General features: G+C 63.1%; 11 protein-coding genes across 11 annotated transcripts; 5 read left to right on the top strand and 6 right to left on the bottom strand.

Annotated features, from left to right (window-relative positions):
* Nucleotides 1-95: 95 nt before the first annotated feature.
* PFL1_00245 (uncharacterized protein) lies at nt 96-780 on the top strand (the record flags this gene model as incomplete). Its single annotated transcript, XM_007877742.1, has 2 exons — nt 96-535; nt 657-780. The coding sequence occupies 2 exons, from the start codon at nt 96-98 to the stop codon at nt 778-780; spliced, it is 564 nt and encodes a 187-aa protein (XP_007875933.1).
* Nucleotides 781-904: 124 nt separating this feature from the next.
* PFL1_00244 (uncharacterized protein) lies at nt 905-1,720 on the bottom strand (the record flags this gene model as incomplete). The annotated part of the gene is made up of 2 exons (XM_007877741.1): nt 905-1,081; nt 1,175-1,720. 2 exons carry the CDS (start codon nt 1,718-1,720, stop codon nt 905-907), a joined length of 723 nt encoding a protein of 240 aa, XP_007875932.1.
* A 457-nt stretch (nt 1,721-2,177) lies between these two features.
* PFL1_00243 (uncharacterized protein) lies at nt 2,178-3,303 on the bottom strand (the record flags this gene model as incomplete). Its single annotated transcript, XM_007877740.1, has 3 exons — nt 2,178-2,498; nt 2,628-2,709; nt 2,828-3,303. The coding sequence occupies 3 exons, from the start codon at nt 3,301-3,303 to the stop codon at nt 2,178-2,180; spliced, it is 879 nt and encodes a 292-aa protein (XP_007875931.1).
* Nucleotides 3,304-4,540: 1,237 nt separating this feature from the next.
* On the top strand, nt 4,541-7,859 carry PFL1_00242 (uncharacterized protein; the record flags this gene model as incomplete). Its single annotated transcript, XM_007877739.1, has 3 exons — nt 4,541-4,759; nt 4,849-5,029; nt 5,116-7,859. 3 exons carry the CDS (start codon nt 4,541-4,543, stop codon nt 7,857-7,859), a joined length of 3,144 nt encoding a protein of 1,047 aa, XP_007875930.1.
* Nucleotides 7,860-8,206: 347 nt separating this feature from the next.
* On the top strand, nt 8,207-9,888 carry PFL1_00241 (uncharacterized protein; the record flags this gene model as incomplete). The annotated part of the gene is made up of 2 exons (XM_007877738.1): nt 8,207-9,664; nt 9,751-9,888. The coding sequence occupies 2 exons, from the start codon at nt 8,207-8,209 to the stop codon at nt 9,886-9,888; spliced, it is 1,596 nt and encodes a 531-aa protein (XP_007875929.1).
* Nucleotides 9,889-9,995: 107 nt separating this feature from the next.
* On the bottom strand, nt 9,996-10,865 carry PFL1_00240 (uncharacterized protein; the record flags this gene model as incomplete). The annotated part of the gene is made up of 2 exons (XM_007877737.1): nt 9,996-10,679; nt 10,779-10,865. 2 exons carry the CDS (start codon nt 10,863-10,865, stop codon nt 9,996-9,998), a joined length of 771 nt encoding a protein of 256 aa, XP_007875928.1.
* Nucleotides 10,866-11,587: 722 nt separating this feature from the next.
* PFL1_00239 (uncharacterized protein) lies at nt 11,588-12,394 on the bottom strand (the record flags this gene model as incomplete). Its single annotated transcript, XM_007877736.1, has 2 exons — nt 11,588-11,990; nt 12,066-12,394. The coding sequence occupies 2 exons, from the start codon at nt 12,392-12,394 to the stop codon at nt 11,588-11,590; spliced, it is 732 nt and encodes a 243-aa protein (XP_007875927.1).
* A 672-nt stretch (nt 12,395-13,066) lies between these two features.
* PFL1_00238 (uncharacterized protein) lies at nt 13,067-14,167 on the bottom strand (the record flags this gene model as incomplete). The annotated part of the gene is made up of 1 exon (XM_007877735.1): nt 13,067-14,167. One exon carries the CDS (start codon nt 14,165-14,167, stop codon nt 13,067-13,069), a length of 1,101 nt encoding a protein of 366 aa, XP_007875926.1.
* Nucleotides 14,168-14,595: 428 nt separating this feature from the next.
* Nucleotides 14,596-16,793, bottom strand: PFL1_00237 (uncharacterized protein; the record flags this gene model as incomplete). The annotated part of the gene is made up of 4 exons (XM_007877734.1): nt 14,596-14,691; nt 14,817-15,730; nt 15,843-16,316; nt 16,421-16,793. The coding sequence occupies 4 exons, from the start codon at nt 16,791-16,793 to the stop codon at nt 14,596-14,598; spliced, it is 1,857 nt and encodes a 618-aa protein (XP_007875925.1).
* An 850-nt stretch (nt 16,794-17,643) lies between these two features.
* On the top strand, nt 17,644-19,313 carry PFL1_00236 (uncharacterized protein; the record flags this gene model as incomplete). The annotated part of the gene is made up of 3 exons (XM_007877733.1): nt 17,644-18,740; nt 18,892-19,216; nt 19,305-19,313. The coding sequence occupies 3 exons, from the start codon at nt 17,644-17,646 to the stop codon at nt 19,311-19,313; spliced, it is 1,431 nt and encodes a 476-aa protein (XP_007875924.1).
* A 2,197-nt stretch (nt 19,314-21,510) lies between these two features.
* PFL1_00235 (uncharacterized protein) lies at nt 21,511-22,906 on the top strand (the record flags this gene model as incomplete). Its single annotated transcript, XM_007877732.1, has 3 exons — nt 21,511-22,423; nt 22,540-22,612; nt 22,747-22,906. The coding sequence occupies 3 exons, from the start codon at nt 21,511-21,513 to the stop codon at nt 22,904-22,906; spliced, it is 1,146 nt and encodes a 381-aa protein (XP_007875923.1).
* Nucleotides 22,907-22,944: the final 38 nt, after the last annotated feature.

Below are 22,944 nucleotides of genomic sequence, written 5' to 3'. Positions count from 1 at the left end.
CCTCTTTTGCTTCTCGTTCAACGACCATCTTTGCCACCGCCTCTGGTCTCGGACCGAACCCAGCATCTCCTACATAGACCACACACGCACTCGGCATGGTCTTCGCAAACGTAGCCGGCCCGCAACGGGCTCTCGCTCGCTCACTCTCCCGCAACATCGCCCAGGCCGTCGCACGACCCACGGCTCGCTTCTCTGCCCGCCCCGCCGCCCCGCCCTCGCCATGGGCAGGCCCAGCATCCTGGACAGCAGTGGCAAGAGGACCGATCGCGGCGAGACCCTTCCACTCCAGCCCAGCTCGACTCGAAAAGCGCATCCCGGAGCTCGACGAGGAGGCGGCGGCGGCGACGCAGGGCGAATCCGCACCCCAGATCCCCGTCACCGGCGAGCGGACGCCAATCGGCCAGATTCAGCAGCGCCTCTCCATCACCTTCACCTGCAGCGTCGACGACTGCGGCCACCGCTCCACGCACGAGTTTGCCAAGCGATCGTACACCCATGGTATCGTGATTGTCCAGTGCCCGGGATGCAAAAACAGGTGAGTGGCTCCGTGGCTCTGCCGCCGCGTGGCTCCCCTCCCCCTCCACCGCTGCTGCAGCTCAACCGAGGCTAACCCGCTGCTCATCCTCCGGCCCTTGCTTCCCCTGGTCCCCCGTCAGGCATCTCATCGCCGACAATCTTTCCTGGTTCACCGAAACCGCCGACGAGCCGAAAACAGTCGAGGAGATGGTCAGGGCCAAGGGCGGAAAGGTCAAGTGGGGGGATACAATCGAGATCGAGTAGTTAGTGGGAGGACTGGCTCGGATCAGAAGTCGTTGTACAATAGCCTAAGCAGATCTTCCCATGGAGAGGAGTAAGCACCGCTGGCGATGGGTTGCTGAGGACTCACTCTGTTTGTGACAAGGTCTTAGGGCTGTTTTGACTTCCGCTCGCGCCCTATCTTGATCCCGAAGCGGGCCGCCTCTTTGCGGCACCGCGCCTCGATGTCGACGAGGGCTCGGCCATACGCCTTGCGCTTGTCGGATTTCGAGGCGTCGGCGTTGACGGAGACCTTCTTGGCGGCCTTTATGGTCCGGTGTAGGTCCTGCAAAAGCGATTCGAGATGCCTTCGGGTCGGCGAGGGGCGCGCGGTCGAGGCGCCTGCCCTCTTGGCCCCGTCGCTAACACCACCTTTCACATCTTTTGCATCGTCGTCGTCGTCGTCGTCGTCGTCGTCAATGTCTGACGAGTGGGGCCCGGCCATCGAGCGGCGGAACTCCTCGAGCGGGAACGGAGTCATCTCCCGGGCGAGAGACTCCAGCACGCCGCTGTCGGCCGCCGACTTTGCCGCTCGACTCGGCATCGGCCGCGGAGGCAGGGGCGGCGCCTTTGTCCGTTGGCTCAGCTTGGACACGAGCTGACCGCGGACCCGGCAGCTCGACGAACTGGCAAAGCATGAGTCGCAGATGACGCCCTTTGGCCGCTTGCTGCGGTCGACCCCACAGCGCGTGATGCTGTCCCGCAGGCAGCGGTCGCAGCGGACGTCGAGGAACTCGAAGGGATCCGCGAGCGGCGAGGATCGGTCCTGTCGAGACTCGAGCTTGACCTCGACATCAGACCCGCCGACAATGGAATCGGGGAAATCGAGAGGATCGTCGGGGGGGAAATCGAGGTCATCGAGGGGCTGCGACATGGTAACGGTGTCGAGAGAGTACAATTCGAGGTCATCGAGGGGCTGCGACATGGTAACGGTGTCGAGAGAGTACGTTGGATGTAGTAGTGGTGAGTCAACCAAAGAGCAAGGCTGCAGGGGCTTGTGCGCTTCGACGCTGCGGCCTCGGGGTCACGGTCCACAGGTCGGCTCATATCCGGGGCTGACGCACAGGCGGCGGGCAGCATCCCGTCGAACACGCTACAGCCCGAATCGCCGCCGAATGGGCAACATCGCGTGGAAAGGATGCAATGGTGGCACTTGGTTGTTGTACTAGCTAGGTAGGAGAGGTGAATGGGCAAGAAAGCCCGGCCGCGAAACGCCTAAGAGTGGCTTACTGTACAGAGCGCGGGGGGCAGAGGTGTGGGCTTCGAGGAGTTCCACCACGGAAGCCGTAATAGGCTCGGAGGAATCCGACTGGGATGGGTGCGATGCGGATGCGGATGGCCTGCGGATCGAGGTAGACGAGCGTGGCCGGTGCGCAACCGCCTCAGGCCGCCTTCTCGCGGCTCTTTGCCCGCTCCTCGAGGTCCTTACCAACGAGGACCTTTGCGGCCTTCCAGAACTGGACGCAGTTGATGACCTGCTTGGCGGCGCAGATCGGGAAAGTGATGGCCCCCACGATCTGAGGCCAGCTCAGCTTGGGAGTCTCGTTGATGATGAACTGGAGCAGCCACGTCCCCTTGAGGCTGCTGGGAACGAGAAAGAGGAGCGGCTCAATCTCGAGACCCAGAGGCCGCTTGTAGAAGTCCATGAGGTACAGGCAGACGAAGAAGAGCTCGTTGCCCGCGCAGAACATGAACAGCGTGCGCTGTGGGAAGCGCGGCAGCAAGAGCGGGAAGCACGGCAAAAGCGGGCGGACCGGTCGGTCAGTTCACGGATACGCCTCAGGCACACCGCCGCATCAAAAAGAACGGACCGGACGCCATCGCAGACTCACGCTGTCGTTGTAATAGTACCACAGGATCTTGGACACGTCCGAGGTGACGATCTTGTGAGAGGCCGAGCCGGTCAGCAGCGAGCTGCGTGCGGCGTGGCAAAGGGAGCGGCAGCAAAGACAAGCGTCGGTTGGTGAGTACATCTCGGCTAGGTCGGCAGCCCGTCGTCAGCCGGAAGAAAGAGCAACGCCGCGGTCCTCACCTGTACATGTGGATGTAGTGGCTGCTGAAGTCGAGGGTGATGAGGCCCTGGAAGATGACGGCGCAGCGAGGGTAGGCGGCGGTGAGGAAGCAGAGGAGGCACGCGGTGGTGCAGCGATCGGTGACCATGTCCAGGACGGCGCCGAACTTGGTGCTCTGGCCCAGCGCCCTCGCCGCCATGCCGTCAAAGGCGTCGAGCAGGCACGACACTCCGTAGAGGAGGGTGCACACTTTGGGGTTCCCCTTCATGTAGTAGAGCGAGAGGGCGGCGAGGACGACGCGGGCATAGCCGATCAGGTTGGGCACAAAGAGAAAGACGTTCTCGTCGGCCTCTTGCGCTCTCCTCATGAGCTCTTGCGTGTGGTCGATGGGTGTCCCGGAGCGTTCCCGGGAGGCGATGCTGCCGCCTTCGGACGGAGCTGCCGGCTCGACCACCGCCGCCTCTGCCGCGCGCGAGTTCCGTGTTGATCGTGGCATGCCGATAGTGCGAGCTTGACCCCGAGAGGAGTGGGAGTAGCCTCGGTCAGCGACTGCTGGAGACGGATGGAGGACCGGATGGGTTGCGCTTGTCCGAGGATGCGCGCGACACGGGGGAGCCGGACGATCTGGACCGAGGCCGCGGATGGAGATTGGCGGTACCGGCGACGGCGAATTGCGAAGGTCGCGAGGAAGGCGGATCGGAAGTTGTGGGTGGTGGTCGAGAAGGTGGTGGCGAGGGCGATGACGGTGACGGAGGTAGAGTAGGCAGCAGCAGCGTGGGATGCGGTGCGGTGCGGTGCCGTGGACGTGTGAAACGGAGGCGCGGCGCGGCTCTCAGCAGGAAAGCGAAGGATCTCTCTGGGACCCAAAACCCCGACGCCCCCAAGCAAGCAAAACGGGTCGGGCGGAGGTCAGATGCGGAAGCGACGCATCACATCCGCGGCCAAGCTAGCTTGGCCTGGCCTGGCCTGGCCTGGCACCGGCCCTTTGCTTGCTTGCTTGCTTCGTGCTGCCTCGCTCGCTTCCGACCGCAGCGACGTCGCCGGCGCGGGCACGCCAGAAGCAAGCAGTCTGCGTCGCCGCTTGGGCCTGCCTGCCTGCCTGCCTGCCTGCCTGCCTGCCTGCCTGCCTGCCTGCCTGCCTGCCTGCCTGCCTGCCTCACACCGCCGAAGACTGGCCGCGCGACACTCCGCATGAGGAAGACGTCGCGCGGGTGACGTTGCGTTGGGGCAGGCGCACGACGAGCGAGCAAGCCAGCTGGTGCTCGCCGGACAGCTGGAGCCGACGGATTTGCCGTCGTCGCTCCCGGTCCCCGTACACCTTCTGTCGAGGAGCCGACAGGCAGGCAGGCAATCAGAGACACGTACGCTGCTCCGACGAGACCAGCCTTCGTCCTCCCTCCGCCAAGCCGTTGACCCGCGGCACGGCACGGCCGTGTGCAGCAGGCGGTTTGACCGCCTGTGGGCGACCTGCCTGCCTGACGCGTGGTCGGTGCGGGTGCGTGCGCTTTTGTCACACTCACTCTCCCCTTCGCAGCCAACACCAACACCCACGCCAACATCCGCACCCGGCCAAGTTCCGCATCCTCCATCCGGTCCATCGCCAGCCTCCTGCGCCGCTCGCTCGGCTTGCAGGCCGATCGTACTCCATTCCCGGGCTTGCCGCTCGTCCCCTTCGAGCTTGTAGACCCGAGACCGGGGGGGCGCCGACACTCGGGTAGACGGCCGCTGCGACGATGGTCTACCTTACCAGCGACCGGCTCGACTCGCTCTCGACCGCCTGCTACACCGTACCATGGAAGCCTCCGCGCAAGAGGGCAAGAAAGGATGCTGCGAAGGCCGCCGACAGCTCTCCGTTCCCCGTGCTCGAGGAGCACGAGCGTGGCCCGATCGCCTCTAGGCTGAGATATCATGGCTACCTCCGATCAATCCGTTCGCTGGATTGGCTCTTTGAGGTGAGCGCCGCGTCATGCTCCCGATTTCGCGTGAAGTGAGAAGCTCCTGACGACGATGACGCCTTGTCGACCCCCTTACCGGCTTGCAGCGATGCATCGAGAAGATCTATGCGCCTCTCTTCTCCGACCTCGAGGCCTTCCTCGTCCACGGAAGCAACGCAGAGGCCGGTCGGGACGGAGCGGCAGGCGACGACCTGTACATCCCTGGCTTCGATGGCTGTACAGAAGCTGAGGCCGGTCCTTCTGCGCTCCGAACGGCCTTTTTGATATGTGAGTTGTAGCGTTCCGAGGCCCCCCGCTGATCGGCCGACGGTGGCAAGAAGCTGACAGCCGATCGACCTGGCATGCCGCGACAGCTGCATCGACGCCGAGCTTCTCGTCTCTGTCCCGCCGGCTGGTGTCGCACATCTCAACGTTTGCCGCGTCCGACCAGGCATCCACGCCCATCATCACAGTCACTCTGGATCAGAGCGAATGTCTGTCGCTCGGAACGGCGATCCGGCTTCTGGTGGCTCGGTTCATCACGCAGGGGGTGTCGATCTGTGAAGCGCAGGGGCAGACGCTTGCCGTCGAGGGATCGGCCGGCGAAGAGCAGCTGGCGCTGATCGAGGCTGTCGCGGCAAGCGGAAGATCCGATGCTGATCTACGGATCCTCAAGACGTGGTACATGAAGCGCTTCGGCACGCAGCCGGCCGACCAGATGGGAGCGATGCGGCGGCCCAATCTGGTCCTGCATCTACCCTCGATCGAAGCGGTTGAGCCGGCGGTGCTCTCCGACCTGCTGCTATCGCTCCAGGCCTTTTCGACGGACCTAGACGGGAGCCTGGCGGACCCATCTGCCACGGGCTCGACGCTGGTCCTGATCCTGGGCATCAGCTCCCCCACTGGCGCTGCCCCGAGCGCGGGCCGCCGAGGCGTGTCGGTCGCCGCCGCGCCGGCGCCTTGGACCACCTACATCCCGAGGGCGACGCTGCAGGGTATGGACTTTTCCCGCTTCGCCCTGCCAAACAAGGAAGGCGTGTGGATGCAACTGGTCAACGGCTTCCTCACCTCCCGCCACCTCCCCGTCTCCATCGGCCGCAAGACGTTTGAGTACATCCGACAGTCGTACTGGGAAAAGGACGCCGACCTCGACTCGGTTCTCGATGCGGTTCGATTCGCCACGTTCGACCACTTCACCAGCAACCCACTGTCGGCCTTCGCCTCCCTCTCCGTTGGTGGCGAAGCACTGCTGAACCCCGACTGCTGGACGACGGAGCTCGTCGCCAGGCTTCGGCTGGCCCTCCTCGAAGCTGACGACGCCGAGGTCGTGTGGCTGGCCAGGGCAGGCGCTCAGGGTGAGCTCGGGATCGGTCCCAAGTCCAAGGTTCGGCGGATGCTTTCCGACGATGCGTTTGTGCTGCAGCAGGTCGCCGATCTCAAGATGATCCGCGACGTCCTGGCGTTCCGACAGGAAGTCATGATCAAGTTCCTGGCCCACGGCTTTCAGACTCTCCACAAGCTCGACAGCGCTGGCTCGGCGCTCCGGGCTGCTGCGGCATCCGACGCCTTCCTGCAACAGCGCGAGGCCGAGATGACGTCCTCAATGTTGACGCTGGTCGTCTCGCAGTGCCTGCAGGCGTCTTCGGGCGCCGTGGACAGCGACAACCGACCCCTGCCCAACTCGCTGTCGCTGTCGCATGGACTGGGCAAACTGTGCACCGCTGCCAGGCGACTCCAGATCCGCGAGTTCGAGACATTCCTCGACGACTTTGTGCTCTTCACCGAGGTCGAGGTGGCAGCACTCGAAGCGAGCTACGAAGCCGGGCCGTCAGTCCAGATCGAGTCCAGCCAAGCCTCTGTTGAGGCTTCTTTCCACTCCCTGGCGCTCGAAGAGATGCAGGACTTTCTCGCTTCGCTGCGCACCTTCCAGCAGAATCTGGCGCAGCTGATCCTCGACGCCGGCGGGGACCTCATTGGCCGGAGCTTCGATCAGCTGGGAAACCAGGACTCGGCGATCCGAGGTGCGACCGGCCTCGACGCTGCCACTCTTGATTCCGACGAAGCTCTCGAACGGGAGAAGAGGAACCAGGATCGGATTCTGCGCGTGCAGAAGCGCCTCGAGGCCGAGGAAAAGGTCGTCAGCCTCAAACGCCAAGTCACTGACTGGATAGCGAGCCAGGTCCAGACCTTCCTCAACTGGGATGCGCTCACCGACGGCTGTGCCACCACCGAGGGCGTTGTGGCGCTGATCAAAGACACTTGGTGGCACGACTCATTCGACTCCGCCGCGGCCATGCTCGACGCCTGCCCCAGAGCCGGCCTCTTGCAGCCCCTTGGCGATCCTCGTGCCTTCCTCGAGGTCCTCGGTAGCCTCGACGACCCAATGTCCGACGCAGCATCTGGCACGCAGCAGGCTGAAGACGCTCTGCCCGACATCTGCCTGGCCTACCAGCTGTACCGCGACTGCGGCAAGAACGTCAGCCTCGCCGATTGGTTCGAGGCATTCCAACAAAGCGTCGATCCGTCGGACGCCTCGCAGGCAACTCGACCGCGCGGAGCAGGAGACCAGAGCAACGGAAGCATCAGCGCCAGACCGTCTACACGCAGTATGGACGGTGGGCAGCGTGGGACGGGCGAGGATGAGGGCAAGGAGGATGAGGACGACGATGATGGCGACGACCACGATGATGACGACGACGACGACGAGGGGCTCGACGACGATCTCTTGGCGGCGACGCCGTCCGGACGCCGGAGCAAGCGGCAGGCAGCGCTGGGCCGCTATCCCAGCAAACGATCCTATGCTGAGGTTGATGGTGAAGATTCGGGCAGCAATGGCTCCGAGGACGACGACGATTCCGACGTGCTCGACACTCCGAGCAAGCGGAGGGGTGCGCGTGCGCAGCATACGCCGCGGGCAGCGCTCTCGCGAACACCGCTGCGGCCGGGGCTGCTGCGGCTCAACGGTGGCGGTTCGTCGCGACCCGATGCCTCGATGGCGGACGTCCAGGCCCGCTTTGCGCTGGCGGTCAACGAGCTTGCACGCATGGGCCTGTTGCGAGGCACCAGGAGGAAGAACGAGCATGTGACCAAGACAGTCTGGGACTTGATCCCCGAGTAGAGTGTTTCGGTAGCAATACAGCTAGCATCGCATCGGCGAGAGAAGAATCAGCATCAGTCGTGTTCAATGCTCGGTGAGGTGTCGAAGAGATATGTATCATTCGGCGGCTGGAAGGCCCGGATGAAGCTGCTGGCGGGCAAGTCGCGCGCTCGGAACTCGGCCAGCTCGTCTGTCTGCCCGCGGCGAACCAAAGTGGAGGCTCAACAGGGTTGTGTCGCTCCTTTCTGCCACCCTCTCTCTCTCCTTCCGCTCTGACCATCACCGACACCTTCCTTACCTTTGCCCGGCCACCTTCTCTTCCTCGCTCGTCGCCGCCGCTTTTACTTTGGCCGCCAGCATCGGGAACAATGGCGAGCAAGCCGCGCTTCGATCCGAGGTCGATCCTCGACGACCTCCAGGCTCCTTCCGACCCGGCATCCCAGCAACATGCCACCAAGGACAGCGGCGAGCAAGAGGACGACGACGAGGACGACTTCATGTCCGACAAGTTCCTCGTAGCCTCTACCTCCGTTACACCCGCAGAGACGTACTCCGAGAGGCGAAGGAAACATCTGGCACGCGCCTCTGATCGGTCTCGGCCCAGCGCATCCTCGACGCGCAAGAGCCTCAGGGAACGCGAGGAGGAAGCTAGGAGGGAAGGTCTGGACAGAGACCTGCTCGCCGAGGCCGAGATCGTAGCTGGCGCAGGGGAAGACGCACTTCCGCCCCTCGACAGGCATGGACGGAGGATGTGGGAGACGCTCGATGCTGAGGGCAGCGGACCCTTCGAAAACATGACCGAGGACGGCCTTCCGAGCGCAGGCAAGGGCAGGAGCGCAGCGATGAAGATGATGCTGGCTATGGGCTACAAGAGGGGTATGGCTCTGGGGAGACAAGCAGCGGATGAAGACACACTCGAGGAGCATGAGGAGCAAGAAGAGGACGAGGACGAGGACGAGGACGAGGAGGACGGCGAGAGCCAGGCCGACGCAGCTGCAGGAGCGGAGGGCGATATGCTGCATGCCAGACGAGGCGCCGATAGCATGTCAGACGGCGATGACGAAGATGCAGAGGAAATGGCGAAGCACAAGGCACAGGATGACCAGGCACAAGACGACGACTATCTCTCTGGCGGTGTCTCGACAACGAGGATGGGCGCTTCGATCGCGGGTGCCGGGACCGGTCTGGCATCTGCATCTTCACCGCAGCACGTGTCGGCGCCACAGAGCAAGCGCATCAAGGTCGCGGAAACCAGCAGCGCGGCGCTCACAGAGCCGCTTCGTATCGACGACCGCTGGTTGTCAGCCAGGACACGGCATGGCATCGGCATGGTGCCGCGGGCATCGCTGTCGACAGCCCAAGCCCCCTCGTCGGTCTCTTCGGCCATCGCAGCCGCCGCTTCTGCTTCGTCCGCCGCCGCCGCCTCGGATGCGATGCCTTCCGCCGAGCAGCAGATGGAGGACTTCCGCTCCCGCGTCTCGATCGAGCATCGACAGCGCCACATCGAGGGCCTCCTCTCGCGCTCCCGCAAGACGCTGCAGGAGCTCGACCGCGCCCACGGCGTGCTGTACAACCCCATCTGGCTCGACGCCAACCTCTGGGCGATCCTTACAGGCCGCAGCGACGTCAGCATGGCGCCAGGACAGCTCACAGAAAGAATCGAAAGGGATCCGGCAACACGGGAAGCCGTCGAGCTGCTCGAGTTCGCTTTCGGCGGTGAAGCCGATCTGGCCGAGCTCGAGAGGGAGGGCCAAGAGGTCGAGCCGGAGGTCAAGGCGAAGGCGAGCGCGAGAAAAGAGGAGGCGCAGGCATTTTGCATGCTTGATGTAAGTCCTGATCCCGGCTTCGGTCTCTGCATCTGACCGGGCAACATACTGACTGTCTGCATTTGTTCTTTCATGTACGATCACAGGCGAAGACGAGACTCGAGCTGACGCTTTCAAGGCTGCGGGACGAGCACCTCTATTGCCTCTTTTGCGGATGTCGCTATGAAACCCGGGGGGATCTCGAGCAGCTATGTCCGGGAACGGAGGAAGACGATCACGACTAGGCTTGCACGACGAGCTGATGTCGTCTCCGCATGACCGGCATCGAGGGCTGACGGCCCCTTCTACCGGTTCGCTCATAAGCCGCACGATCGATCCGGCGGACGAGCAATCACTCCGGCGGATGAGCAATCTGCTTGATGCTAACGTACCCATCGCCAGTGCGTCCGGCCCACTCGGGCACGTAGACGACTCCGACCTCGATGACGGCCTTCCTTTCGCTCGAAGGTATGGCCAGGACGTAGAAGTGGCGCTGCGACGCCGTCTGAGGCTTACGGAACATGATCGTATACTCGTTGATGAGGTACCGCGTCAGGGGCCCGCGCGGAGCGTTGCGTCTCTTGTAATCGACTCGCATCACGTAGCGGAGCGAGGTCGTCTTGGTGCCATCGACGCGCTCGAGGAGTGTATCCTCGGAGTCGATCCACTGAATCCGCGCTAGCTCCGACTCGTGCCCGTAGCGCATCGGGTAGTGGGTCAGATCGCGCCGCAGCTTGAACAGGACCAGGTCGCGTTCGGCAGGAGTCGCCTTTGAGGCGTGCTTCGACGTGGTCTTGAAGCAGGTCGGATGCACATACATGTACATTTCGACGCTGTTGGTGCCCTGGTCGACGGTTGTAAAGTAGCGGAGCGCGTTGCGGTTGGCGACGATGGCGTCTTCGTGCTCGTTCCGTACCGGAAAGTGTTGGGACATGGGCGCGGCGTTGTGGTATTCGTGGTCGGATGCCAAGTAGGGCATGGTGCTCGAGCCCTCTCCAGGCTGATGCTGGCCGTAGTGGGCCTCCGACGAGCCGTACTGCCGAGGGTAGCCGGAGTTCGATTGGTGATAGTGCTGCACATCGGGCTGGTACAGGTATGCTGGCTGGAAATGGGAAGCTTGACTGGCTCCAGGCACCATGGGATCGGAGTGAGAGGCGAGCGCTGCCAGGCCGGCGTCCAGGACGTCCTGGGTGTACGCGGAAAGGTCGAGGGGCTCGTCCATGGGCTTCGCCGAGATCGGGACGGCCAAGAGCCCGAGAGCAAGGACCGAACACGCGGCTCGGGACGTGGAAACCATGCTGCTCTTGGGGTGGTGTGCAGAGACACGGTCAGCTGGCGTTGAGGGAGGCACACAGTACTGTGTCCGATGGAAATGGAGAAAGCTAAGTCGGCCTGCTCCTGGCAGGGAAGGAAGGGCGGCAGCTGGTGGCCGCGAGGAGAAAAGTCAAGCAGGTAGGACAGTGCTTGGCAGGGTGAGGATGGAAGGGAAGTTCGGAGAGAGAAAGCGAGGAGATATGGCTACAGGTCGAGATTTATAGGGATCGACGAGCGGAACGGAACGTCCCGTAAGCTCTTGCTGCCACCCGGGCAAGAAGATGCCAGGAGCACCTCCTAATTTTCATTCCGCGGGGCGTTTTCCTCAAGGTGGGGCTGTGGCGTGCCATGACTGCTCTCGTATTAAGGAGCAAGGTCCCTGAGGAGTCCCGGCCGGGCCGTCTCCGACCAATTTAGCGGCATGGTGGCAACTGGACGGGGCCCGGAGACTGCTGCCTTGACCGAAGGAAGCCCGAAAATAAGAGCGAGCGATCACAAAGACGGCTTCGTCGAAGGTCGTCCGTGTCTTGCCGCGGCGGCGCCACCTTGCTCGTGCGTGGCCCCGTACCTGCGACAAAGCAAGCGGCACCACGTCCCGGTGTGATGATAGCACTGCCGCCCTGTCTGTGCTCAAAGCGCCGGTATCTCGACCAGACCGACCTCCATGGACGCATGGGCGAATCGGTCCGGGTGGGTTGGGCTTGCCAAGCCGTCCGCGGGCACCGCCAGGACGTAGTAAAGGTCCGAGCCTTTCATTCGTCGAAACTCCATGATGTACTCGTTGATCAGGTAGCGCGTGAGGGCTCCTCGGTATGACGGGGTCCTCCTGTTCACATCGGATCGGAGGTGCGTGCGGACCCTGCTTGCAAGCTTGCCCTCGATCCGTTCGAGGAGCGAGTGGGGATCGTCGACCCAGTGGGCTGGCGGATACCCAGATCTACGCCTGGTTTGACGATTGAGGTCGGTCTGGAGCTTGTCGAGGACCAGATCGCGTTCAAAGAGGTTCGCCTTGAGGGTCGTGCTCGCCGTCCTCCTGAAAGAGGTCGGGTGCACGAAGTGGTCCACCTTCATCCCTTCGCCGTTTCGTACCGCAGCCTTGGCCGCCCACCTCAGTGCCTCGCGATTGGCGATGAGGGCCTCCGGGGTCGGTTCAGATTGCTGGGCTTCTTGGCCGAGTTCAGAGAGAGCGTTGGGCAAATAGGCCGGCTGAGAGCTCGATTCCATCCCGGCGTGATCCGCTTGGCTAGAGCTCCCTGCGTGGTACGGTTCGGCATGTTGCACGTAGGAGTGGTAGACGCCTTCTGGCTGCCCTTGCGCTGGATGATAGGAGTTCATCGACAGGAGCGGGATATGCTCCGAGTCCCACTCTCTGAGCGCTGCGACCCCGGCGTCGATGACGTCTTGTGTAAGAGGCGTCAGGTCCAGGGGATCGAACATGGGCTTCGCCAAGCCTGAAGCAGCGAGCAGCCCAAAAGCCACGAAGGAACAAGCGGCGCGGCGATTCTTGAACATAATGATAATGAGCTGAGCGTGCTGTGTCGGCTCGACGATGGGTCGCTGGGTGCGCTTGCCTCGGTCGAAAGGATGTCAGACAGTCGCGAGACGCCCGGAAAGTGTTGGTAGATGAGGCGTTGGCCGGGTGTCTCTGGAGACAATCGCTTATTATGTATGTGAGCAAGATGAGGTCAACCAACGAAGCTCTCAGGACCGCCGAGGAGCCCTGGCAACAACGTGGCGATTCACTCGCCAGCTGGCATCAGCTCTTCATTTTGCGTGGCATACCGTCGCCGGCGGGACGGTGGCGGGACAATACAGGAGGGGCGCCGCTAGTTCGGTGGGTTGGTAACAAGCACGCACCGCCACGCATCACGCAAAAAAAAACCTTCTCCGAGCGCCCACTGGCGCCCCGGTGCCAAGAAGAGGAAGCAGCAATATGACTTCATCTCATTGCCTTTCTTAACAAGAGAGCTCTCGTACTAGAGCTCGGCCTAGGTGAATGTGGGAGGGGAGGTGGGACAGGCACGTTTGGGCCCGGGTGGGAAGAATGAGGACACCGACCAAGATGCATGCGACCGCTGGCGACGTCGATGCGTATTCTTGCGGGCCTGCTCACTCCGCCTGAGGGTGAGCCATGTTCCTCATAAGGGCTCGATTCTGCCAGACAGGAATCTTGAACAGGCCGATCTCGATCATGCCAGTGACGACGTCTGGATCCGACTCGATGGGGAACGCTGCGACATAGTGGACGTCCGCGGTCGATTGCGGCTTGCGGAAGACGATGAAGTAGCCGTTGATGACGTAGCGGGTGAAGAGGCCGCGGTCGTAGGTGACTGGGTTCTTGTAGACGTCGGTTCTCAACGATCTGCGAAAGGCTGCGCCGTCCAGATCTCCCACTTGGGCGAGGAGGGCTTGCTGGTCGGTATCGATCCAGCGGACCTGGGCGAGTTCGGGTCGAGGAATCTTGTCGTAGTACGCTAGGTCCCGGCGGAGCTTGTAGAGGACCAATTCGCGCTCATCCGGGGTCGCTCTGGTGTTCTTCCGGACTTGCCTCAGGAAGCAGGTCGGGTGGGTGTACAGGAAAAGGTCGGCTGCTCGACCGTATCCGGGAAACATGCCGTTCGGCTGCAGTGCCTGACCGATGGCGGACGAGGGCGCTAGCGACGAGCTGCTGCCACGGACGGGTTGGGCGGGGACGTTCTCTTCCGGATGTACCGGACGAGAAGAAGCGTCCGAAGCCAGGCTCGAGCTGTCTCCGTCGTCGTAGTTGGGCGGCTGGTAGCTGTACATTTCCAGACGGTCTTGGTTCTCGGGCTGCTGGCGGTGGTCCAGAGAGGCTCCCGGTTGCTGGTACAGGTGGTGGTAGCCTTGATGCGCTTCGGACTGTTGAGGGAGGTAGTGGGTCGGGAACGGTTCCGGCTGCTCATGATAGGGCTGATGCACGGCGCCCGGCTGCCAGTTGCCCGGATGGGCTTCGTGCTGCTGCGGGTAGTATCCCTGAATCGGAGCGTGTCCCGCCGGCGCGTTCACACCATGGTGCGAGCTGTCTTCGTGGAGGACGGCCAAGGCGTAATCGAAGGCCTCCTGAGGGATCTCCAACGGTCCATCGAGCTCGGGCGGAAGTCGGTGTGGATAGGGGGGAGGCGCGGCAGAAGCGCCAGGGGCGAAGAGCGTGGAGGCCAGCGCCAGCCAGGCGAAGATGCGCACGCGCATCGTGGTGTTGCTCCCTCGGATCGATGGCGTCGAGAGCAGCGCTGGGCGTGTGGATGTGTGGGGACGGACAGATGTGAGCAGGGGACTCGAATGATCGCAGGAGGGCAGCACCCTTTTTATCAGGATGGAGGGTTGAGCGGGTGAGGCAAGAGCGAGGCGATCCGGCCTGCTGGGGCAAAAAGGGGGTCCCTACCTCATTTCACTTCCGGGGCGTGGTGGTGCCGGGCAACACGAGTGCCGGGACCAGCCACGAGGGGCCAGCTGTTTCGCGCTCGGACAGCACGGCATTGCGCCGCTGGCTGCAGTCGAGGAGAGAAGTCATGGATGTGATGCTGCGATTATGAACAAGATGGGACAGACAGGAATGATTCACAACTGTGCCGCCGGACATCGCCCCGACGGCGTCGAGGAAGGGGTCCGCTATGTGCCTAATCCGTGAGTGTGCGGAAGGCCTCCTGCATGTCCTGGTTGATCTTGTCGAACTTCTTGGTGATGGTCTCCTCGCCATCCTTGGGGCTCTCGAACTGCGGTCGCAGGCGAGCGAATGTGCAATGCGGCAGATGTCAGCAAGACGGGACCTCATTTCCAACACATCGTTCAACGGCAGGGCGGAGAGATCGACGCCCGCCCGCTCGAACTTTGTTCTCACCTTCTGCTGCGAAAGCCGGTAGATGATGTCGGAGCAGTGCTCCTTGACCTTGGCCCAGGTCATGTCTGGGTTGTTGTTGATGGCCGCCTGGGCGCGGTCGTGGAAGTCGACCATGTTCCTCAGCATGCCGCTCGTCTTGTAGAAGGGGCAGTAGGCATCGTACTCCGAGATGCCGTTCTGCTGGAGGTAGTCGTCCTTGATGATCTTGGCGACGTCGAGCGTGACCTTGTCGTTCTCGCCGAGCGCGCTCTTGCCGACCAGCTGCACGATCTCGGCGAGGTCCGAGTCCTTCTGCAGCAGCGACTTGGCAGTCGACCGCAGCGCAATGAAGTCGGGCGCGTTCTTCTCGTAGTAAGGCTCGAGGGCGTTGATGTAGTTCGAGTAGCTGACGTCCCAGTTGACCGAGGGGAAGTGCTTGCGCTGCGCCAGCTTCTTGTCGAGACCCCAGAAGGCGCCGACGATGCCGAGCGTGGCCGAGGTGACGGGGTCTGAGAAGTCGCCACCGGGCGGGCTGACGGCGCCGACGATGCTGACGGAACCGTTCCGCTCGGGGCTACCGAGACACGTCACCTTGCCGGCACGCTCATAGAAGCTGGCCAGCTTGGCACCCAGGTACGCCGGGTAGCCCGAGTCGGCCGGCATCTCGGCCAGACGACCCGAGATCTCTCGAAGCGCCTCGGCCCATCGCGACGTCGAGTCGGCCATCATCGCAACGTTGTAGCCCTGGTCACGGAAGTACTCGGAGAGCGTGATGCCCGTGTAGATCGACGCCTCGCGGGCAGCGACTGGCATGTTACTAGTGTTGGCCACCAGCGTCGTTCGCTTCATGATGGGGTACTCCTCGCCCTCGCGCATGAGGGTAAGCTCGGGGAACTCGGCCAAGACCTCGGCCATCTCGTTGCCTCGCTCGCCACCTTCAGTTCAGGAAGCGGAAGTGGAAAGACAAAGGTCAGCTCGTTGCATTCGAGAGGACAGGGCGCCGGTTCTTGACTCCGGCAAGGACGGCGAGACGGCGACGGCACTCACAGCCAACGTAGGTGATGATGTCAGAGTTGGAGTACTTGGACAGCGCCTGCGAGATGACCGTCTTGCCGCAGCCGAAAGCGCCGGGGATGGCAGTGGTACCGCCCTGGACGCAAGGGAAGAGCGAGTCGAGGATACGCTGTCCGGTGAGGAGCGGGTTGTTGGCGGTGAGCTTCTCGGTGACGGGGCGCGGAGCTCGGACGGGCCAGATCTGGAGCATGGTGTGCTTCTGCTTCTTGCCCTGGAACTCGGTCTCGAGCACGACGTCGTCGACAGCGTAGGAGCCCTTCTCGGCGATGTGGGTAATGGTGCCGAGCGCGCGAGGCCCAAGCATAATCTTGTGGTCCTTGAGCAGCGCGTTCTCGTAGACGCTTCCGAAGATGTCTCCTCCGCTGATGTGGTCGCCGACCTTGAGGTTGGCCGGAGTGAAGTCCCACTGCAGCTCTCGGTCCAGCGCCTGAGTGTTGATGCCACGAGCTGTCGATAGGAGTATCGCGGGCACGGGCGGGCGACGGGATCAACAAAGAGGAAGGACCCACGGGGTTCGAGTTCCGCTTCCAGCGCTCGCTGCGGCTACTCACGAATGTAGATGCCCTGGCTCTTCCTCATGATGCCCTCGAGTGGCCGCTGGATGCCGTCGTAAATGTTCTCCATCAGGCCCGGACCGAGCTCGACGCTGAGCGGCTTGCCCGTGCTGAGGACAGGGTCGCCGACGGTGACACCGGACGTCTCCTCGTAGACCTGGATGGTGACCTTGTCGTTGTCGATTCGGATAATCTCTCCGACGAGCTCGTCGTGACCGACGCGGACCAGCTCGTACATGCTGGAGCCAATCATGTTCTCGGCGACAACAACGGGTCCGGAGACGCCAAAGACAGTGCCATACCTCCCCTCGCGCTCCTCATCGCGGATCTTGGGGAGGTCCTTCTTGGCGTTCTGCATTGCGCCGGCCATCTCGTCTGGGGTCGAAAGGGGCCGGAGGTGGCGCTAGAGGGCGGGATGTGTCGCCGGTTCGGGGTGGCCGAGGGGTGGTGCTGCTCGATGTGACGAAGTCTATGATACGACGCTGGCGTGTAGCAGCGATGCAGCGGGATACGATAAAGACGGCGGAGAAAGGAGGCGGTGTGCGAGGTGGGCAGTTGCGATGGGCTGGTGGTCGGCGGCGTCGATGTCAGCGGGTGGGGCGATGCGCTGCTCAGGAGGCGGGGCAGGCGGCCGGGGGTGGAGACTCGCCCTTCTCTCTCTCGATTACCCTCCTGGCAGCCCAGCCCTGGCCAGGCCTCTGGGGCGAGCCGCTCTTGAGCTTGGCCTGACCTGGCCTAATGCAGGCGGTCCGTTCGCGGCTGGCCAGCCACCTACCTGCTGGTCAGCCCCTTTTCCCCTGTCCACTCGTGCGAGAATCGCGGCCCAGCTTTGAACCGGCAACGGCCAGCGCGTGATCGGGGCTCAAGGACTCGGACAGGTGGAGGCGGGCACGGCACTCGGGCAACGAAGGCTGCCAGGCTCCAACGACGACGCGGCCCTTTCCACCTTCACACCCGCTGCTGCGCCCAACCAACACCCTCCGCCACCACCACCACCGACACCTCCTTCATCACAGCACCACCGCTACCGAAGTCGCACTGCGTGCAGCAGCCATATCATCGCCTACGTCGAAGCTCCGCACGGCGCAAGCACCAGCGGCCTCCTTCTCACGCCTTTGATACCGCACCACCCGGCCCATTCCCGCGCCACCGCCCCCTGTGACGACCAGGGACACCCTTCTATCCTTCCCTGACAAACACCACATCCACACTCGCCCATCATGCCGCCGAAGGCCGACTGGGAAAAGTACAAGAAGCCCGACGTCGACTCCAAGGATGAGGAAAAGATCGTGGCGCTCGACGAGGGCGACATCCAGCTGCTGAAGACGTACGGCCAGGGGCCCTACGCAGCGGCGCTCAAGAAGATCGAAAACGAGATCAAGGAGGTGCAGAAGCGCGTCAATGAAAAGATGGGAGTCAAGGAGAGCGACACGGGGCTGGCGCCACCCAACCTGTGGGACATTCCCATGGACAAGCAGCGCATGGGCGAGGAGCATCCGCTGCAGGTCGCCAGGTGTACCAAGATCATCAAGGCCGAGTCGGCCAACCAAGAGTCTGACGACAGCTCGCCCAGCGGCGGCGCGAGGGCAGGAGGTGGCGGCGGTCTGGCCGGCGCGCTAGGCGGTCTCGGCGGCCTCGGCGGCATGGGAGGTCAGCCAAGCGCCGAAGATCAGGACAAGTATGTCATCAACGTCAAGCAGATCGCCAAGTTTGTCGTCTCGCTGGGCGAGCGGGTTGCGCCGACAGATATCGAGGAGGGCATGCGGGTCGGCGTCGACCGCAACAAGTATCAGATCCAGATCCCGCTGCCTCCCAAGATCGACCCCTCGGTCACGATGATGCAGGTCGAGGAGAAGCCCGACGTCACGTACGGCGACGTCGGCGGCTGCAAGGAGCAGATCGAGAAGCTCAGGGAGGTCGTAGAGACGCCCCTCCTCTCGCCGGAGCGCTTCGTCAACCTCGGCATCGACCCTCCCAAGGGCGTGCTGCTCTTCGGACCTCCCGGTACCGGAAAGACGCTCTGCGCCCGTGCCGTGGCCAACCGGACCGACGCCACCTTCATCCGAGTCATTGGATCGGAGCTGGTGCAGAAGTATGTCGGAGAGGGAGCGAGGATGGTGCGCGAGCTCTTCGAGATGGCGAGGACAAAGAAGGCTTGCATCATCTTCTTTGACGAGGTCGACGCGATCGGCGGTGCCCGCTTCGACGACGGCGCGGGAGGCGACAACGAGGTGCAGCGAACCATGCTGGAGCTCATCAACCAGCTCGACGGCTTCGACGCCCGTGGCAACATCAAGGTGCTGATGGCGACCAACAGGTGAGTATGGCCGCAGGTGGATGACGGCTGTGGTCAGGTCATGCTCGTGGATGTCGGCGGCGAACGTTGTGGCGTTGTGGCACAGACCAAGCTGACGCCGCCTGCCACCTGTCTGCGTCCCCGTCGCTGCTACGCACCTCATCTTCGACAGGCCCGATACGCTGGACCCGGCGCTGCTCCGACCGGGACGTCTGGACCGTAGAGTCGAGTTTGGCCTTCCGGACAACGAGGGGCGGGCGCACATCCTGCGCATCCACGCGCGATCCACGTCGGTGGAGCGCGACATCCGCTTCCACCTGATTGCGCGGCTGTGCCCGAATGCGACGGGTGCCGAGTTGCGTTCGGTGGCCACCGAGGCGGGCATGTTTGCGATCCGAGCAAGGAGGAAGATGGCGACGGAGCGCGACTTCCTCGACGCTGTCGACAAGGTCATCAGGCAGGGAAGCAAGTTCTCGTCGACGGCACTGTACGCCCAGGTGAGTCTGCTGCGGTCCTCGTTGCACGTGCCGCGCCCGGACGGATGGCTGACTGCTGCTTGCTCTGCCCCGATTCGACCTACCGCAGTACAACTGAACATCCCGCTCCCTCGAGAGCCGGCAGCGGCCTTCGGTACGACGTACTATGCCCCGGCCATCGGTGTGTCGCAATGTCATGATCGCCATCCCATCCATCTGCCGCTGTTTTTGTTGCTTTGTGGACTCCGCCGCTGGATCCGTCACTGTGCTTGCGTTGGCTCATTGTTCTCGCAAGATGATGCTCGCAAGGCAAGTGCGGTCCATGGGTAAGTCCGCGTCCAGCTTCGTCGAACGTCGTTGAAGCGGGGCGACCTGATGCTGCGCTACGTTCCGGCCGTGATGATCGTCTGTTTGGTGGCCGATGCAGGGATCGGAACGGGTCCGGCCAGTCCTGCCGGCAAGGCATGGGCACGCTTACGGAAGAGCTGGACCGGCATCGAGCCTTCTTCGAAACTACTACAGAAGCCCTAGCCTGGTTGCTGCAGGGTTCCGGGGCATGCCCTGGCGATCATCGCGGATCCAGGTTATCTTGCTTGCACGTGAGACGGCATGCATCGTCGCAGGTTGCCGACGGCCGTGGGCGTGGCCCATCGCCCGCTGGATGGATATCGGATACACAATCGACGAGCCGATGGGACGGAGGCAGGGTCGGGAAGGCAAGGAGCAACATGTCAACGGGCCGAGATTGCGCCACGCATTCGTCCTCATGCCCCTCGACTCGCCCCCGACCTATCGTTGGCCCTATCGCTGCCCATTCATCCCTTTGCCTTGGGCGCGCGACACGGAGTTGGTACCGTTGAGGGGACTTTGCCAGCCCTCCAATTCGCGTCGGAGGACGGAGTCGCGGTTGAAGCTGGGCGTCTTAGGCTGGGCTGTGCGGACGCCGTCGACTTGCGTGCCTGGCAGGAGCCCGCCCATGTGACGCTCTCTGTAGAGCCCCTTTCTCTTGGCTCGAGGCCCTCCCAGATCCTCCTCTCAGCAGCAACAACTTCTAGACTCCGCTTCCCGCCCCAAGAGCGGGCAGCAAGCAAGGGCAGTCAGTCGGGTCTGGAGCCAGGAGAAATTTCTCACTTCTCCCTGTGAACCCTTGCTCTGGCCTGCCTTTTGACGTGCGCCGTCGGTTGGTCCCGACAGGACCTCGCCTGGACTTTGAGCTCGCCTCTGGCCCCGGTCCCTTTTGTCTGTGGCGCTTCGTCGGGATCGACCGGCAGCATCAGCCAACACGCACAACTTCTCGCTCGCATCAAGACGAGGACCGCCGACCATGTGCTACGGTGCTACGGCAGGCTAGCCCGCCAAGATCTCTCTGTGTCAGCTGGAACGGCAAGCCTCACTGGGACGCTGAGCTTACGGATTGAAGTCCCACGGCGAAGCGACGCGGTGAGGGCGGGGCGGCAGGCCAAGTTGGGCCGGCCCTGGCTAGACTGGCTGAACGAGGACTGGTCCCTGGCGGGCCGAACCGACTACACGAGCCGTCGACAGGCAGCAGAGCGAATCACCGTCGTCCGTGAGCAGCCGGAACGCACGCGTTTGACGGAGCAGCTGGCCGGGCTGCGTTCAGTTGGCCGAGGAGGCGGCGGTGTACAACCAGAGCCTTTCATGCTTGGCTTGGCCTGGCCTGGCCAGGCAGAGAGACGTACGGGATTCTCTGTGGCAGCGCGCAACGCAGCGGCTCAGCGGCGGTTTGTCAATCCAAGCACGCGCTTGCATGCAGGACGCACCGAAGATCGAGGCACAGATGGAAGCATCCCAACCGGCGCGTGGCTCGACCCTGCCTTGCTCTTTGCTTGCTTGCTTGTTCCTCGCCCCGACGGGATCATCGACGCTGGTTGGCGGTTCGTGCTGCATCTCTTCGCCCGCCATCGACGCTGCCCACTTTGCCCCCTCTTGTCTGTCCGGCGTTTGCCTCGAGGACACGCACCCGACAGCTCTGCAAGGATCTCTCGCGCCCCTTCTCTCTGGCCATGTTAGCCACACAGCAGCAGGCCCCTCGCTCTCAAACCGCAATGCACGACCGCTTGCCTGGCTAGTTAGCTGCCGGTGGTACATACCATTCGAGACCGCCGCACAAGACGAGCAGGCCGGGATGCTGGACAGGCCCCCATGGCCACAGATCCTGGCTACATATACCGCCATGAGGCTTCTGCTGTCTGCTCTGGCTGTCGCCCCCCTCCAGCCACCGTCCCAGCCGGTATCCCCACCATCCTCTCCCGTCCAGGTCGAACCCTTACCTGAGCCCTCTCAGCTTCGACAAGATGGTGTCGCCACGTCGATCCGCCGCCTTCCTCCCTCTGCTGCTCGTCGCGCTGCTTGTCCTCGTCCTCCAGGCTTCCCCAGCCAAAGCCGACAACCCCGACTCGGCGTGGGGATGGAGCACCATCAAGCCAGCTTCCGGCTCCGAGCAGGTCACGGTGCCCGTGCGAGGCTCGTCGGCCTCGATCCTCACCCTCATGGACAGTTCCTACACTGCCAGCAAAATCAAGACGGTCCTCATCCAGGTCCACGGCCACGGCCGAGACCCCTGGAACTACTACAACCACAACACTGCCGCCCGCTCCAAGGCGGAGAGCAGCCTCGGCGTCGACCCCTCGACCGTCCTCTCGATCGCGCCCTTCTTCATGGGCATCGGCGACAAAAACAACGGCGCCATCCCAGAGGGCAACCCGAGCAACTGGCTATGCTTCGAGGGCGACTACTGGGCGGGGGGCTACTCGAACCTCTGCCCGGACGGCGTGCAGGGCGTCAGCTCGTTTGAAGCCATGGACGCCCTCGTCGCGTGGGCCTCGAACCGCTCGCGCTTCCCAAACGTCGACCGCGTCGTCATCTCCGGCCACTCGCTCGGCGGACAGTTTGTGCAGCGCTACGCCCATTTCGGTCGCCCCAGCACCAGCGCCGAGCTCCACTTCTGGGTGGGCAATGCCGCCAGCTTCCTCTACTATAGCAAGGACCGCCCCGTGCCTCTGGCGGACCTCACGGCTTGCAAGGCGTACAACCGCTACCTCTACGGCAGCGCTGCGCTCTCGGATAGGCTGGGCGCGTACGGCGTTGGCGACATCGGGGCGGCTCAGTCGACGTACAACAGCCGCAACGTCCACCTTGGCATCGGCCTCCAGGACCACGCCGCAGGCGTGCTGGGATGCGAGGCTAAAGTGCAAGGTTCGGGGCACTGTACGTACCAGGCGGGAACCTACCAGAAGCGGAGGCTCAAGGCCAGCACGTATCCAGATCGACTGACACTGACGCGCTGCTCCTATTTCTGTTGCCGTGCGTGCTCTGCAACACAGACGAGCGCGCGACGGGCTACATCAACTACCTTCGACAGTTCAAGGGCGGCTTTCCCTCCCGTCACACCGTCGAGTGAGTTGATCTCGGTCTGCCGTACGCCACTGCATGTCTCTCCAACATCGCTGCTTTCGGCAACATGAACTCACGCCAATTCTGCCTCACCGCAATATCCGCCGCTGGCATCGCTGCCCTTCCTACTCCTCCAGCTACGTCACCTCCAGCCACGACGCCAGGACCATGCTGACCAAGAAGGTGACCCTTCAGCGTCTTTTCACCGACTACTACGCCAAGGGCATCAAGACGCCGAGCACGCTGCCCAACGGCTCGATCAACAACGGCGTCCAGAGCACCTTTGCCCGAACTTGAGGACTCCTCGATCCGATCCCATGCCCGGCTCCGCTTCT

Source organism: Pseudozyma flocculosa, assembly GCF_000417875.1.
Source record: "Pseudozyma flocculosa PF-1 unplaced genomic scaffold scaffold00001, whole genome shotgun sequence".
Classification (NCBI taxonomy): domain Eukaryota; kingdom Fungi; phylum Basidiomycota; class Ustilaginomycetes; order Ustilaginales; family Ustilaginaceae; genus Pseudozyma; species Pseudozyma flocculosa.
Note: the sequence above shows the minus strand (reverse complement) of the source record. Positions and strands in the feature narration are given on the sequence as shown.